Source organism: Gilbertella persicaria (genome assembly GCF_025201335.1).
Source record: "Gilbertella persicaria strain CBS 190.32 chromosome Unknown B0P05scaffold_14, whole genome shotgun sequence".
Classification (NCBI taxonomy): Eukaryota; Fungi; Mucoromycota; class Mucoromycetes; order Mucorales; family Choanephoraceae; genus Gilbertella; species Gilbertella persicaria.
In genome coordinates, this window is record NW_026251975.1 from 279,125 (window position 1) to 296,318 (window position 17,194).

The following is a 17,194-nucleotide window of genomic DNA, read 5'->3' on the forward strand; positions in this document are numbered from 1 at the left end:
ACATTGGTCACTCTTTCTTCACGAACACAACATTACTACCTGGCATGACTCTAATTCCTCCTCTATCTGCTCTAGCACTCAACAACGTAATCGATTCGCCAACATACTTATCAACAAAGTTCAACTCTTATGCAATATTCACCTTCAACGTAACTTATCTGTTCGTGGACGTGCCACCGTCCTTAATACTCTTGTTTTTTCAACCCTTTGGCACGTTATGCGCCTTTTCCAATTCACCAAAGAACAACTCGCCAAACTTCAGCAAATCCTATCATCCTTCCTCAATAATCGCCGTTACAACAACCTTCCTTTCCCCACTCTGACTCTCCCCAGAGAGAAAGGTGGCCTCGCTGTTTTAGTTCCCGTTGTTCAACAGAAAGCTCTTCAATGGCGTTGGCCTCACCCTCTCCTACACTCCAATACATTCCATTCCTTAACCCAACCTTCTCTTCCAGTCCTTCATTTCAGTTTACATTATTTTTTTTACATCTATCACTCACCCTACATACCATTGGTCTGTCCTGTTCCCTCCTTGTCGTTTATACCTTCCTACCCTAATTCACAATTACTTTGCTAACATATTTCAAGCCATCGATGCATTTCCACACAATTTCGATTCCTGTCAAGCCCCTCTTCAAGTCTGTCTCCGAACTTTTCATTCATCACCCACAACCCTCTGGTCCATCTTCTCTCCTTTCCCTCATACCGCCTGACTCTCTTTTCCGCAAACCCTCTGATCTCTCCCGCCTAATTGGTCACGATCTATTTGTCCACGATACTCAATCTCTATCCATAAAATATCGCACACGCAATACATTGACTCAACACCGTCGTATCCCCCCCTTCAAATTTTGAAACATATCCACAAACAAAAAATATTTCTCAAGCTATTTGTCCTCGCTCACCATGAATCTACTATGATCACACCTCTCCCTTAACACCTACAATATCCTTCATCCTTCTTGCCTGCAATCCTTTGTCACCACACTTACATACTTTCAATCTGTCTCCTCGCCATTAGTTTTCAAACCTGCACCTCCCATTATTTCTGGTCATAAAGCCTTACTTCCCCAACACATTCCTACATCCACCTCACCTTTTGACACTGTCCCTAATTGGAAAGCCTTTTGGTCACTTCAAATCACACGTCGCTCCCGCAATATCTGGTTCCGCTTTCTGCACAAGACCATCAACACTCGTTTCTACCTACACCAAAAACTACCGAAGCTCATCACTAGCCTTTAATGCATTCACTGTCCTTACTTCCGTCGCAACACCATTGACACACTTGACCATCTCAACTTTCTTTGTCCAGTCAAATACAAAATCTGGTGTCACATCCTCTCCACATATATCGATCCTTCTCTTACCGCTCCTTCAATTCACCACTTACGACAACCCCTCAATCTCTGTACCACCATCAGTCGCTCCAGTCATTCTGCATTCCCAACCCTATCCACACAACAAATCTGCGCTAGCACATTGGAAGGTCTATGGTCCAGCCATTGGCTTTCGGTTTTTGATTCCACACCCTTAATCTTTTCTGCTGTACTCTCCATAATCAAACGCCTGTTGACTAAACAATCCGATGAACAAGAACTAATACTTTTTGACTGAAATCACTTTACTTACTAGTTAAACTTATGCACCTTTTCTCTCTCTTTCTTATTGCACATCATACCCCTCCAGTCTTAATTATCATTCATTATGACATCTTTAGGACTTCAAATAAAACAGGAACACAGTTTCCCTACAAAAAAAAAAAGGCCATTTGGGTCAAATGTTGCAAGTCGCTTTTTTTTGTCCAAATGAACTCCACAGGTACCATCGATGTTAGTAAAAACTTCTTGTAGGTACCTAAAGTATTTATGCGTGCATAAATAGGCTTTATACTACCTTTATATTTCTATTAAAAAGAACAAAATTTGTATGAATTGTCGTCTTTTTTTTTACTGCTAAAGTGTTTATTTGAATAAAGTACCTTGATAAAAAAATGTTTGCTTCACCTAAATAAAAAAAAGAGAATGTTTGTTCATAAATGCGTCAAAGTATTAGAAGATTTTATGATGCATTAAATCTGGTTCAAATGACTATAAAATACCATATATTTACATCTCTGATTCAATCACTCGCTTTATCTATAGCCAAGATGCAACCAGTTCAAAAGCTATAATGTCATTTGTATGGCTTAATACAATTAATTCAATAGACAATAAATGATGTACGTCTAATTATGCAGTCATTGTCTTATTGATAAAATGCCTCAAAATAAATAGAAATATTAGATATCGACCTGTCAATTACACCGAGCTGTTTGTATATTGATTGGCTTATCTAATGTAGATTCTTGTACAGTAGTAATCAGTGAGTTATCTGGATTAATTTTTACTATTCAAGATTTCTGTATGGAATAAAGGCCTCTGCAAATTATGCTGCACCCTGATATAAGCAACTATCTATAAATATGAGCCTATATTTGACTCAATAAACCGCATTCTTTGTTTGATTTTAATTTGCTCGCTCTTATTTCGACATTGATAAGCTAGCAAGAAATAGCAAAGATGAACATGGATGAGTAAAATAATAAAAAAAATGTGTGTGTTTTGGATTTTCGAAATTAGTTTACTCCTTAGCAACGGACTTCAGAATTTTTTTTTTTTTTTTTTTTTTTTTTTTTTAGTTTTTTACAAATTTTATACAAATTTTATACAAATTTTATATCAATGTTTTTGACAACATTTTCATTTCTTTATTTAATCTGATTCTTCTAAAAGTACTATAGCATAAGTGATGGAAGAAATCTTCCATTGAATGCAGAAATAGAAAATTTTAGCTAACTTTTTACTCAAATGTAGAAGGTCGCTTCCACCGATGGAAGAAAGATGCAATTACTTACGCTGTGGTAAGGGTGTGTTTTTGATCTACAAGTAATTATTTTCCAGAAATGCTTTTCTGTTGACAAAAATATACTTGCGCATTGGTATTAATTTCGTCAAATCCGTACTCAAAATCTGTTGATTTATTAGCTTTATAGAAAAGATTCTTTTGAACACATGACCCGATGTGGCCTTTGACTGCTCGGACTCGGTCAATTCATTAGAATTGCTATACTAAGCTAAAAATACCTTAAGAGGACAAGGAAGGAATAGAAAGGAGAGTGTTGATCTAATGGTGTGTCTGGGCGTAGGTTTATAACTATAGGAGAAATGGAAACATTTGATTGAATGTTAGAAGGAGTAGATTGTTTGTGACAGCACGTTACATAAAGGTGATTTGGGATAAAAGCAAATCTATAGAGGTCCATTTGGTACTCCAATAAAGTACAGAGCGGACAGTCTTGAGTGTTTTTATGAGCTTGGTCAAGAACACTTTTGCATTCTCTAAAGCTACCTTGAGCAGTGTCTAAGGACGATGTTTGGCCTTGGAGAAGTCCCTTGATGCATTTTTTGAGCATTTCTTTGAAAGTAGTAGTCAGAGTAATTAGGTAGTAATTGACTAGATCAGTCGGGCTGCCCTTCTCATGAATTAGGACTACTTGTGTGACTCGTCAACAATGAAGCGTGTATGGCCAACGCCAACATAGATCAAAGATATAGAAAGTCAGGAAGCCATTAAAATTTGTGATGTATATACAGAAAATAAAGCTAGAGCCATGAATAATTACGTTAATAGCCGTAGATGTTAAAAACCTCTCATGAATGTGATGGATTTACAAAAATATATATATATGTGTTTTAGATCCCGATAACATTTATGCCGACTTACAAGTATGCCAATTGTGTACATAGAAAAATATTTCTCAGAAAAAAAATAAAAACCACTGCTTTAAGATAAATCAAGAATATTTTTTGTAGTGAAAAAAAAAATAAAATAAAAAAAGAAAGAATTTTCTAATTTTCTGCTTGAAATCTAAAAAAAAAGCTTGTTTTTCAATTTTTCAGTTTTAAATAAATAAACGAGTCTACCAGATAATGATCTTACTGCTTTATTCTAGAAGATAGACTACTGGTTGGTAGACTCGTTTTTTATTTTTAAACAGAAAAATTAAAAAACAAGCTTTTTTTTAAACTTTAAGCAGAGAAATAAGAAATTCCTTTCTTTTTTATTTTTCGTCATTGCAGAAAATATTTTTGATTTATTTTAAAGTAGTGGTTTTTATTATTTTTCGAAAAATATTTTTTTGAGTACGAAAATGGCATACTTGTAATTTCGGCATACCTGTTAGTATTTCTATTATTTTTGAAATGCTTTTTTTTTGTAAGTCTGTCATGATGATCATAAAGGCCTGAGGCACACAATTCTTCCCATAGTTTTTTTCATTGCTCTAGCTACTTTTTTTTTAGAGATATAAGTGCCTACATTGTGGTGTATGGTTGCAATGGTTGCTATGGTTGCTATGATGCTATGATGCTATGATGCTATGATGCTATGATGCTATGATTGCTATACTCTATTTGGCTTCGGGCTCACAAGTCAACTACACCCTTCTCTTGGATAAATTTTAGCAGACTCTAATCAAGCAAGCGTCAGATGAAAATTTAATTTATAAAGCAACTGTCAGCCGTCGACGACGTCTTCACTTCCCAAATGACAACTTCAGTAATTTGAACTCGTTCTTAAATCCTTTTGATTATCATTTTTTTTACCAGATTTAACCTTACAGAATGAACACAATAACCATAGGCGCCATAGACGCCATAGCAACCGCCATAACAACCACCATAGGGATCATAGTAACCATACACAACAGTATAAGCGATTACATTTCTCCGTTAGTGAAATAAACCTTCCGTATTCGAATAAAGATTTGGTCAAGATTTTCCATCTCCAAATGCATAATTCTTCCACTCTTGATGAAAAACTTTTTCTATCGCTTACGCTGTAGTAATGTCTCTACAAAAAAGTAGCTAGTGTGATAAACACTACAATTAAAAAGACAAAATAAAGTCAATCAGAACCGAAAACGGCCAAAAGAAAGTTGTTCTTTATTACACTCTGTTATTTCTCTCTATCTATATAAAATATAGCATCCCTTGAAGGAAATGAATATCTTTTCATGAATTCCATTGAATGCAATCGTTGGTGTCCTTAAGGATGAGGGGCGCATAGATCCCCTACTGTTTATTTTGTAGTGATAATCAGTCTGACGGTAAATAAAGAGACTGCATAATTGAGAGTACAGATTCACGGTTCAGTGTCAACTTCACTCCTGAATACTCCTGCAGCCCATTGCGGTGCAAAGTCACTCTAAATCATAGTCATGTAGATAGCTGTGTATACAACAGCTAGAGCAATGAAAAAAACTATGGGAAGAATTGTGTGCCTCAGGCCTTTATGATCATCATGACAGACTTACAAAAAAAAAGCATTTCAAAAATAATAGAAATACTAACAGGTATGCCGAAATTACAAGTATGCCATTTTCGTACTCAAAAAAATATTTTTCGAAAAATAATAAAAACCACTACTTTAAAATAAATCAAAAATATTTTCTGCAATGACGAAAAATAAAAAAGAAAGGAATTTCTTATTTCTCTGCTTAAAGTTTAAAAAAAAGCTTGTTTTTTAATTTTTCTGTTTAAAAATAAAAAACGAGTCTACCAACCAGTAGTCTATCTTCTAGAATAAAGCAGTAAGATCATTATCTGGTAGACTCGTTTATTTATTTAAAACTGAAAAATTGAAAAACAAGCTTTTTTTTAGATTTCAAGCAGAAAATTAGAAAATTCTTTCTTTTTTTATTTTATTTTTTTTTTCACTACAAAAAATATTCTTGATTTATCTTAAAGCAGTGGTTTTTATTTTTTTCTGAGAAATATTTTTCTATGTACACAATTGGCATACTTGTAAGTCGGCATAAATGTTATCGGGATCTAAAACACATATATATATATTTTTGTAAATCCATCACATTCATGAGAGGTTTTTAACATCTACGGCTATTAACGTAATTATTCATGGCTCTAGCTTTATTTTCTGTATATACATCACAAATTTTAATGGCTTCCTGACTTTCTATATCTTTGATCTATGTTGGCGTTGGCCATACACGCTTCATTGTTGACGAGTCACACAAGTAGTCCTAATTCATGAGAAGGGCAGCCCGACTGATCTAGTCAATTACTACCTAATTACTCTGACTACTACTTTCAAAGAAATGCTCAAAAAATGCATCAAGGGACTTCTCCAAGGCCAAACATCGTCCTTAGACACTGCTCAAGGTAGCTTTAGAGAATGCAAAAGTGTTCTTGACCAAGCTCATAAAAACACTCAAGACTGTCCGCTCTGTACTTTATTGGAGTACCAAATGGACCTCTATAGATTTGCTTTTATCCCAAATCACCTTTATGTAACGTGCTGTCACAAACAATCTACTCCTTCTAACATTCAATCAAATGTTTCCATTTCTCCTATAGTTATAAACCTACGCCCAGACACACCATTAGATCAACACTCTCCTTTCTATTCCTTCCTTGTCCTCTTAAGGTATTTTTAGCTTAGTATAGCAATTCTAATGAATTGACCGAGTCCGAGCAGTCAAAGGCCACATCGGGTCATGTGTTCAAAAGAATCTTTTCTATAAAGCTAATAAATCAACAGATTTTGAGTACGGATTTGACGAAATTAATACCAATGCGCAAGTATATTTTTGTCAACAGAAAAGCATTTCTGGAAAATAATTACTTGTAGATCAAAAACACACCCTTACCACAGCGTAAGTAATTGCATCTTTCTTCCATCGGTGGAAGCGACCTTCTACATTTGAGTAAAAAGTTAGCTAAAATTTTCTATTTCTGCATTCAATGGAAGATTTCTTCCATCACTTATGCTATAGTACTTTTAGAAGAATCAGATTAAATAAAGAAATGAAAATGTTGTCAAAAACATTGATATAAAATTTGTATAAAATTTGTATAAAATTTGTAAAAAACTAAAAAAAAAAAAAAAAAAAAAAAAAAAAAATTCTGAAGTCCGTTGCTAAGGAGTAAACTAATTTCGAAAATCCAAAACACACACATTTTTTTTATTATTTTACTCATCCATGTTCATCTTTGCTATTTCTTGCTAGCTTATCAATGTCGAAATAAGAGCGAGCAAATTAAAATCAAACAAAGAATGCGGTTTATTGAGTCAAATATAGGCTCATATTTATAGATAGTTGCTTATATCAGGGTGCAGCATAATTTGCAGAGGCCTTTATTCCATACAGAAATCTTGAATAGTAAAAATTAATCCAGATAACTCACTGATTACTACTGTACAAGAATCTACATTAGATAAGCCAATCAATATAGATTTGGATCTTCTTCTTTTAACCTTATACTTAAAAAAACTCACACCATTATCTTTTACAATGCCAATCTCAAATGATTTGATATTAGAGTTAAATGTTATATTTACCTCTTCAATATTATGTTCCTCTATTACTTTCACTATAAGCATCCTTTTTATATTTTTTAATAAACTCATTACCATCTAATACTTTATTTAAGTCTTCCATGCTATCTTGACAATTCTTTTTTTTTTAGTGTAGAATTCAACTTTGATCTTTTAAAAATTGCTTCCACATACTATTTTCTTCATTTCTTTTTCTCTATAAATATTTTTCTTATTTCTGTTCCTAGGTGGAATACTATATTTAAATCCATTCCATATGCCTTCTATAGTGTTAGTATGAACGCCTGTTTCAGGATCTTCAAAATGTTTTGAATAGTTAACTGTTTTATATTTATATCCTATATTCTTAACATTGTTATATCCTTTCTAACAGTCTGTATATATGGTGGCACCTTTTTAAACATATTTTTTAATAACTTTATCTATATTCTTTAATTTTCTTTCTTCGATAGGCAACAAAAATATTTTTTTATTCTCGTTTTTAATTTTATTTTTTAATCTACTTCTTTGTACACCTCTTATTAGCCATACACCTTCAACTTTATGTCCTCTGTTATGTTTTTTTTAGCTATTTTACTCTCATCAATCTCTACTATGTCATTTCTACCCCCAATTTTGCTAGTTGGTTTATATAACTGTTTATCTTTTAAGTATATTCTGAATAATTTAAAATATTTTGTAGCTGTTTTTCTATCTATTTCTAAACTTGAAGACAATATTGTAGGAGGTGATTTCTTTAAAAGCTCGTACAATAAGTGTAGTTGTATATTAATAGGTAGTTTCATCTTGCTAAATATAGCATTTTTAATGGTGAAATGGATCTCCTACATTCATAGTTTCTACATTTAAATAACTTTTCTTTAGCATAATGTGTCATATTTGAATTGCATTTGTTGCCTGTTTCATATTTATTAACATAATCATTATCTATTAAGTACTGCATTGCATTATATTCGTTATCAAAGATATGCTTTGACTTTCTATAGGGTTCAATAAACGTATTTCTTTTTTTTTTATAAATTCATGCAAAATAATTTTCTGTCTGCTATGATACCATACATCCGAAACAGACTGCGCCTTAAAATTTAATGGAGAGCGTATCACGGGATATCATCCACTGAACTCATTCGGCTCAAAAATTATAGTCTACTTCCCATGCTTATTATAATCGAAGACAAAGAATTATTCCAGCCTCTGAATTTTTTCAATATACATAACAAATAAACACTTAATTTTCTATACATATACAAAATACAATGCATTGCTACTTAAAGTCTGTATTGAAAATCAAGTCCATAATTTCCGATACTTTTGTTTTCTTCTATGTATTCTTTTTGCTCAGAAGCTGTCATGTTGTTCCACATAATATTTCGCCATTTGTTTGTTAGCTTGTATCTTCCTCTTTGAAACATAAATAGTAGAATTGTTGTAATATTCAGAAATATATTGATCTTGTTGCCTCTTCTAAATCTAGGTGCATCACTTGTCTCTGGCATAAAAAAAAGCTAAGTACATTATAAACCAATTATACTACTATTGGCTTACGATAAATCTGCGATCCTGGCACGCCATTGATATTGGCTGCTCCTATGACCGCTGCCAAAGCCAATGTTCTCTTTCCAATTGGAGCTAAGTTTGCTGACATCCAAGCTATCTGCATACCATGCCATGAAGGTGATGAAGCCGTGAAAAGAGCTGCAAAATAGAGTTCCCATCTTCCTGTTGTATCAGGTAAAAACTCCAACAGAGTAAACCCTATTAACGCCCACGAGCTTCCTATCAGGGCATAAAGTGAAACGTTGCCATGCTTGTCAGACATATGTGCAATGATGACTGAAAAAACAAGACCTATGATATGTGATGGTGCTGTGAGCAAGTTTGCTGTTGTCGTTGAAAACCCAGCGTCTTTAATTATGCTAGGCAAATAGCTTTGGATAGGTGTGTTTGACATCATGCTATAAAATGTGTTTAGCTCAAGTCAATAAAAGAGACTCACCCTAAGAACGTGATGGACAAATGAACCCAAAGGTTAAAATCGATGAAAGCATCATAAGCATCTTTGCGAGTGATGGGCTTATGATGTTCTTTTTTGGTGGCGTCGTCTTTAATGATTCTCTGGATTGCTATTCTTATTTGCCTCTTTGTCAACCAGCCTTCTCGACCCCTCAATCCACCTTTGGTATGGCTTGCGGATGAAGGTAGATAGAAACTGTTGATTTGGTTAAAACAATTAAGAGCGCACATGTTTCTTACAAGGCAATGATTCCAACAATATGTGTTGCAATACCATCAATTATAAAAAGCCATTTCCATCCCTCCAATCCATAAATACCTCGCATTCTAAAAACACCAAATGAGATTAATCCCGAAACAGAAGATGCCAATGCTTGAGAAGCCCAAAACAACGCCAGTCGAGTGGCTAATTCTTGTGTTTTGTACCACTGTGACAAGTAGCTTAAACAGGCTGGTATGAATCCGGCTTCTGTGATCGCAATCATTATTCTCACGATAATAAACCCATTGAAATCCTAAAAAAAAGTATAAGTAACGAGTCTACTTGTGTTGTGCTAGTATTTTACATGTATTAGTGCATGTGCCCATGTCACAACAGCCCAAGACGACATCAAAATGGGTATCCAAAGGTGAGGCCCAACCATTTTCGAGATTGTATTGGAAGGAAGAGTAAACAAGGTGAACACAAAATGATAAACAGATATTCCAGTGTTCACGCCATCGTTTGTGAATCCAAGGTCTTGGGCTAGATTATCTGATATAGCATTTGCTTTTTGGCTATTAAAAGTGTGAAACAACAAAAAGGGATACTTACAGATGTTTGTTCGATCCATGTTTAATACAAATGTCATTAACAAAATAAAGATCATCAAATGCTTATCTAATATATTCAAAACTTGTTTTTCTTCTTGTTCAGTCCATTCTAAATCTTCTTCTTCTAGTGTAGTGACTAAAACAAATGACTTTTCTTCTTCGGTAAACGAGTTCTTTGGTATGGCTTGATATGACTTGAGGCTAGTTGATGAAGACTGCTGTCCTAATAAAGATAACTTCTTCATGAAATACAAGAAAGATGAATAAACAGAAGAGATAGTATTTGTGACACTGATATCATTTCATTTATAATTTCCGGCTTATTTACATAGGATGAATTCGTTATCCATTGTTCTTAAAACGCAATACATGATAAGCAAAAAAAAAAAAAAAAAAAGAATAAGTAACACAATAAGCTCACGAGCTGTCAATGGCGAGATTTTATCAAGTTTTGGCATCATCTTACTGTATAATGCATTGGCTTTGCACCTGAATTAAATTATACAGTTTGATTCTAATCAATCATATTACTAGATCAATGGAGAAAAAACTTGTACACATATAGAGGGTTTTACATCTTCCTTACAAATGTAAAACACTTGCTTTATGCAACTTCAGTCCAGAAAAGACATTTCTACTTGAAGCAATTAAAGCATCATATCCATTTTTTTACAATACACTCCATTTATCATTGTCTATATGTAAAAAGATGCTTTCTTTAATGAGTTATGATACACAAAGAAAATCGCATAAAACGCTGATCTTCTCAAGTTGTTCTAATTTTTTCTTCAGAAGTATGGTCTTAATTCTTCTTGGGGGCTTTCCTAACAAAGCATGGTTGATTTCAATCTTGGGTAGTCTTGAAATAGCAGCACGACGAGATTCTTGTTGCAATGCAGCACTAAAAAAAAACACATAAGTATCAATGTCCTCAAGAAATAATTCTAAACACACTTACTCCATAATAACAAGAGCAGCCATAGATTCAACAATAGGAACAGCACGAGAAACTACACAAGGATCGTGACGACCCTTAGCAGCCAAAACACCTGTGACACCATCATAGTTAGCAGTTTCTTGATCTTGGGAAATAGTAGCAGCAGGCTTGAAAGCAACACGGAAATAGATATTTTCACCGTTACTAATACCACCCTGAATACCACCAGAATTATTTGTGACAGTACCAAAAGTACCATCTTCCTTGATAATAAAGGGATCATTATGATCATGGCCTGCCATCTTTGTACCATTGAAACCGGAACCAAATTCAAAACCCTTTGTGGCAGGAATAGATAACATGGCATGAGCCAAAACAGCCTCTAATTTATCAAAACAGGGTTCACCTAAACCAATAGGACACTTGCGAATCACACAAGTAACTGTACCACCAATAGAATCTCTTTCATGCGACTTTTCTGCAATTACTTTCTTCATGGCTTCAGCAGTAGGAGGGTGAGGACAACGAGAAATATCGGCATCCACATCTTCACGAGTGATGGTGTTCATAAACTCAATCAATTCAGGTTCAGCTGTATCGGCATTCTCGAGCTCACGAATGAAAGGCATGGCTACCCTACCTACACTTGAAGCAAAAGCGACAATTTCAACACCGTAAGCTTCACGCAAGTATTTATCTGCAATAGCACCAGCAGCAACACGGCCGATGGTTTCACGAGCACTGGCTCTTCCACCACCAGAAGATGCCTTAACACTGTATTTTTGAAGGTAGGTATAATCAGCATGAGATGGACGAGGATAAATATCAGTGTCACTGTAATCGTGAGGCCTTTGATCTAAATTGGGTACTTGAATACCAATGGGTGTACCTAAAGTCACACCAAATTCAGTACCTGACATGATGGTTACTTTATCTTTTTCATCACGCTAGTTCAAAGCAAGTCAGTTATTGTTATAACAATGGTCTTTCTTCTACTTACAGGAGTAGTCAACTTGTTTTGACCAGGTCTTCTACGAGTTAATTGAGGTTGAATATCGGCTTCTGTCAAGGCCATACCAGGGGGGACACCATCAATAATAGCGCCAACGCCCTTACAGTGGGATTCACCATAGGTTGTGACACGGAAAAGTTTACCAAAAGTACTCATACTAAATAGACTAAAGAGAAGAAGAAAAAAAAAAACGAAAAGAATCGAAAAAAAAAAGATGAGCTACGAGAAAGGAAAGAGCAGTCATTACAGCGATTGACTCATTCTGTGCTGTATCGAAGCATGCCAAACGTTTATAAACTCAGTTGACAAATAAATTTCTCTGTTTTCATTGTACTCAAAAAAGAACTGGATTGTTTATATATTTGTATGAACGTCAAGCTGGTCTCAATGAGAAAATATAAAACTCTAAAAAAAAACCGGTTTGTTTGTACTAAGTGTCTTTCACACTCTATAGTTATTGAAAATGAAAATAGATTTTTTTGTTTGTTTATTTGACTAAAATGCATGAAAATGAAAGAGAGAGAGAGGATACAAAGTGTATAAATAATAATTTTAGGCTTTCACTTTAGCAAAGTTATCAAAGGTAGTCTTGACGTCGCGTACAACCTTGTAGTTGTTTGTAGCATAAGCACCATATTGACGGACTTGTTCTTCAGCATCATGAATAGATTTTTGGATTAAAGGCAAAACATATCCTTGAGTCATTTGCAAGATATTAGTGGCTTTTTGTAAGGGAGCAACATCAGGCTTTAAGACTTCAGTACGGACAATATCGTATTCGTTAGAGGCAAAGGTAACAAGAGGGTCAATGACGATATGGACAGAATGGGGCAAGTTGTTCATGACTTGACGATCTTTAACATAAGCAGCAGCAGCATCCAAACGGTGAATCAGATCAGTGGTGAGCTCATGCATACGTTGATTAGCCTTGGTTTGTGTTGTATCTTTGTAACCCTTGATAGAGACCAAAAAGTCATGCAAATGTGTATTAGCCTTTTGAATAGATTGGAAAGTTTCGTGCAAGAGTTGATTTGTTTCACCAAGACGGGCCAGATCAGCCTTTGAGTGTTGTAGGCGGTAACTTAACCTGTCCTTTACTTGATTTATCAAGTCCTTTTCTTCTTGTGCTTGTCTTTGTTTTTCGTCCGTGGGAGGAAGATACTTGTTAATGAGTTGCTGAAGACTTGAAGTGGTACGCGTAACAGGAAGAGAAGCAGCATAAGTAATCTTGTCCTTTACATCCTCATACACCTTTTGGGGTGGTTGAGTGACGACAGGGAACTTAGTTTCAACCAAATCGAGTGATTGACAACCCAATTGATCAGCCTTTAACAAATGGGGCTTGTATTTTTCTGCATAAGGTGAAGCCATGGAAGCAGCTATCTTAAAAGTGGACTCGGCCTTGTTTAAAGCGAATCGGCTGATGGAGTTTTGGTTGGCGTAATGTTGTACAATAGTAGAACTATCACGAATCAAAGGAATGGAAAGCACGCGATTAAAGAAAGAAAAATGAGGAATTTCCTTGTTTGCTTCATCAGCATCAATAATAAATTTGTCTATGAAAAAAGAGAGATAAGCATATTTTAAACTCACAACTACTATCTATTACCTGGTACTTGAACTTCTCTGGCAAGTACATCATGAGGATTACTTGTAGGAATATTGGGTTTTTCTTGATTCATGTTTTGCTGTGTCTTGTTTGAGTTTCGGCGATGTGTTGTTTTCTTGGGCATGTACAAATAAAGAGCAAAAGAAGAGAAAAGAAAAAAAGAAGATCTAGTTCGTTTCCAGGCTATATTTATGCTATTGGTGTCGACACTCCGATTTGCATGTGAAAATTGACATTGTGCCAAATATCTTGATGTACTTTTAAAAAGAATGACAAAAATATGCCATCATTATCTTGAATATCATCAGTTACACTATACAGTGTTTCAACTCCATCGGGGAATTTAAAAATAGTCTCTTTTTCACATGTCAATTATAAACCAATAAAATGATTATCATTGACTCCACTTTCAGATAATCCGAATCCCTGATATTATGTAATTCTTTGCAGTTATTGTAAGGAATGTTATATTATAAAAGAACTTAGTTTTCTACAGTGATGGGGCCAGAAAGCCAGTTGTACCAGTTAGATTGAACAGCAGGATTAGAGAATCGCTTCAAGGCACGGATACGGAATTGATAGGTTCCTTCAGGTAAAGGAGTAAAAGAACCATTAGTTGAACCAGAAGGAATATAATTGCCACTGAACTTCCAGGTTGTGTATTGATTTGTTGTGAGAGCATTGCGTGAGATGTAATCAAGGTCTTCTCCAAATTTACCGATCATTTTGTTGTTCTTCAATACCTCACCCTTGATATGAGCACTTGGAGTGACTACTTGCATATAAATAGTGAGATAATCATCGTTGGAACGATTGACAGTATAGTTGTAGTTTAAGCCGAAGTTCTGAGAATCTTGATTTACAATAAAAGGAGATCCTTCGCCTAAAATGGGAAGACTACTAAGCTTGTTATTAACACCAATGTAAGGAATCTTGAGGTCAACATTGTTGCCTTGTTGTAAAGATTTCAAGCGAACAAAACCGCCATAAATAATGTAATTCTTGGCATTTTCAGTGGGAGGTGTTACAGTGATGGTTATCTTTTGAGATGCACCAGGGGCAATCTTAAAGTTCTTTGTAGAGAAACGCAATTTAGCAGAAATACGGCTGTCACCAGCAGGTTCAATAGGCATATAACCACTTTCATCCACATTATAGCTCACAACACCAGTACTCACATCATTCAAGACTTCAAATTGAACAGTTTTGTCTCCACTGTTTGTGACAGTGATTGTCTGAGTTCTGTACTTGGTACTGGCAGTGTCGTTGAAGCTGATTTGAGCAGGAGAGACATGTATATGTTGAGTGAGTGTGTCATAAACTTGAAGAAGACCAGCACCTTGACGAACAGGAGAATCAATCGTGGACTTGTTGTATAAAGAAACAGGGGAAGCATAATTTTGGAATTGCTCTTGAATGTATTTGATGGATTTTCTGTTCTTTCCATGAGCATGAAGATATAAGGCAATGGAACCAGCAACATAAGGTGATGCCATGGAACCGCCTGACATTATGCCCCAGCTACCAAGTCTTCGAGGTAGAGTAGAATAAACACGGCCACCCACAGCAGCGATATGAGGATTAAGGTCAAGCTCAGCAGTAGGACCAACAGACGAGAAACTATTGACTGTTCTACCGTCTTCCACAGGAGTAGGTTGGCCTTCAGGATGAAAGCCAATATAAACTTTCTTACCAGCATCAAGAGCTGCACGGAGTTCTACACCACTTTCTTGGCTGACTGTGACAACAGGAAGATCCAGACCAGAAGTGGTTGTGCGCAAGTCACCAGGCACATTGTTATAAACGATAACAGAAACTGCACCCTTGGAAGCTACATTAGAGACTTTCAAATGAAGCTTACAAGCACCGAATTTAATCAAAGCAATCTTGCCTTGGACATCAGAAGGGATATGATCCAGATCGCATGCTTGAATATTACTAGAGGCATCAATATCGCCAGCAGCAAGTTCGCCATCTTTAGGCGTGTTGTCTCCGCCTTGAAGATATCTCATATTATGGTCAATCCCAGTGGCAGTAATATATTTAGTGCTGAAATATTCGTTCTGGATGGAGGCAACAGAGAAGGCTCCGGGAGCAACAGAAGGCCTACCAACAGTGTAAATACCACTATCACCAGCATCACCACTACAAGCAACGACTACAAAGAAAAAACAGTTTAATTCACAGCTAACAAAAGAATATTCAAGCTTACCACTCACTCCCTTAGAAGCAATTTGATTAACAACATTAATTTCAGGATCATCAACATTAGACCAAGCATTTACTGAATAAATACTCAAGTTAATGACATCAACACCTGCATCATAAGCCATTAGCATAGCTTTGATCAGAATGTCGGTTCCGACAGAGCCTCCACCACAGCCAAATACACGCCACATACCAAGTGTGGCTTCAGGAGCAACACCAGTGAAATTCTATGAAAATCAGATATACATCTCTGTTTTCCTATACTTACATTAGATGTATCATAACCAGCAATAATACCGGAAACATGTGTACCATGACCTAAAACAATTTATTCAATCCTTATTATACATTTTTCTTTCTTTACCTACCCAAAGTAGAGCAACTATCCATAGGATCATCATCAGGAACAGGCGTATTAGTACCAGAGTAGTCATCACCGACTAAATCGTAGCCTGCAGCAACCTTGTAGCCTTTACCAAAACCACCGCCCAAAGCAGGATGTAAGTAATCAATGCCTGTGCATAGTATAAGCAAAACTGTTTTATTACCCTGCTATTCACTTACCTGAATCAATAACACCAACAAAAATGCCTTTACCTTTATTCTTAAGCTTGGAATGAACAATATCCACTTGGGTCATAGCATGAGGCAAAAAAGAAGGTACGCTATCTCTTTTCTTATTAGCATTTTCGGATCTGAATACTTTAGCCTGAGAGAATTGTTTGATAGGATAAACAGCCTTGACATCAGATCTTTCTAAAATGCTCTTGAGCGCTGTTTCATGCATATCTTTGTTTGCATGACTAATGTCAACAGAGATAGCATTAAAGAAATCATGTTTGATTTCTTGTTTGACCTTGAGTTTAAGGCCGCCAAATTCTTGTTTAAAGGACTGAAGAAAGTGCTTGTCTGAATCGGTACTTTTGGAGTCAAAACGAATAATGTATTGACCAGGGACAGCATTGGAAGTACCATTAATGAATTTAGGGTGCTGGATCTTTACAGTCTCAGCTGTCACGCCAAAAGCTTCTAGAAAAACACTAGCAATTGCGATTGAAAGGGTAGTAAACAAATAAGGTTTCATGACTACCTCAATAGACTAGAAAGGAAAGGAATTGAGATATTTAAATTGATAAAGAAACTAAATGACAAGAGATAATTGTCTACTTTTATACAAAATGAACAAGGCTTAAGGTGCAACCAT

The 17,194-nt window shown here is 35.4% G+C and overlaps 5 protein-coding genes across 5 annotated transcripts; 1 reads left to right on the forward strand and 4 right to left on the reverse strand.

Annotated features, from left to right (window-relative positions):
• Positions 1 to 1,065: 1,065 nt before the first annotated feature.
• On the forward strand, positions 1,066 to 1,245 carry B0P05DRAFT_467843 (uncharacterized protein; the record flags this gene model as incomplete). The annotated part of the gene is made up of 1 exon (XM_051574398.1): positions 1,066 to 1,245. A coding segment is annotated over one exon (180 nt), but the record flags the coding sequence as incomplete, so codon positions are not given.
• Positions 1,246 to 8,552: 7,307 nt separating this feature from the next.
• B0P05DRAFT_536837 (major facilitator superfamily domain-containing protein) lies at positions 8,553 to 10,610 on the reverse strand. The gene is made up of 6 exons (XM_051577633.1): positions 10,226 to 10,610; positions 9,978 to 10,180; positions 9,652 to 9,926; positions 9,395 to 9,607; positions 8,944 to 9,353; positions 8,553 to 8,887 (listed from the first exon to the last, which is right to left on the reverse strand). The coding sequence occupies exons 1-6, from the start codon at positions 10,467 to 10,469 to the stop codon at positions 8,667 to 8,669; spliced, it is 1,566 nt and encodes a 521-aa protein (XP_051436106.1). The 5' UTR covers positions 10,470 to 10,610; the 3' UTR covers positions 8,553 to 8,666.
• A 340-nt stretch (positions 10,611 to 10,950) lies between these two features.
• On the reverse strand, positions 10,951 to 12,329 carry B0P05DRAFT_570645 (chorismate synthase; the record flags this gene model as incomplete). Its single annotated transcript, XM_051581326.1, has 3 exons — positions 10,951 to 11,125; positions 11,183 to 12,108; positions 12,162 to 12,329. 3 exons carry the CDS (start codon positions 12,327 to 12,329, stop codon positions 10,951 to 10,953), a joined length of 1,269 nt encoding a protein of 422 aa, XP_051436107.1.
• A 189-nt stretch (positions 12,330 to 12,518) lies between these two features.
• B0P05DRAFT_536845 (uncharacterized protein) lies at positions 12,519 to 14,012 on the reverse strand. The gene is made up of 2 exons (XM_051577634.1): positions 13,783 to 14,012; positions 12,519 to 13,729 (listed from the first exon to the last, which is right to left on the reverse strand). Exons 1-2 carry the CDS (start codon positions 13,904 to 13,906, stop codon positions 12,726 to 12,728), a joined length of 1,128 nt encoding a protein of 375 aa, XP_051436108.1. The 5' UTR covers positions 13,907 to 14,012; the 3' UTR covers positions 12,519 to 12,725.
• Positions 14,013 to 17,074, reverse strand: B0P05DRAFT_603274 (peptidase S8/S53 domain-containing protein; the record flags this gene model as incomplete). The annotated part of the gene is made up of 6 exons (XM_051583291.1): positions 14,013 to 15,940; positions 15,995 to 16,217; positions 16,259 to 16,308; positions 16,359 to 16,505; positions 16,555 to 16,869; positions 16,912 to 17,074. The coding sequence occupies 6 exons, from the start codon at positions 17,072 to 17,074 to the stop codon at positions 14,265 to 14,267; spliced, it is 2,574 nt and encodes an 857-aa protein (XP_051436109.1). The 3' UTR covers positions 14,013 to 14,264.
• Between the last annotated feature and the right edge of the window lie 120 nt (positions 17,075 to 17,194).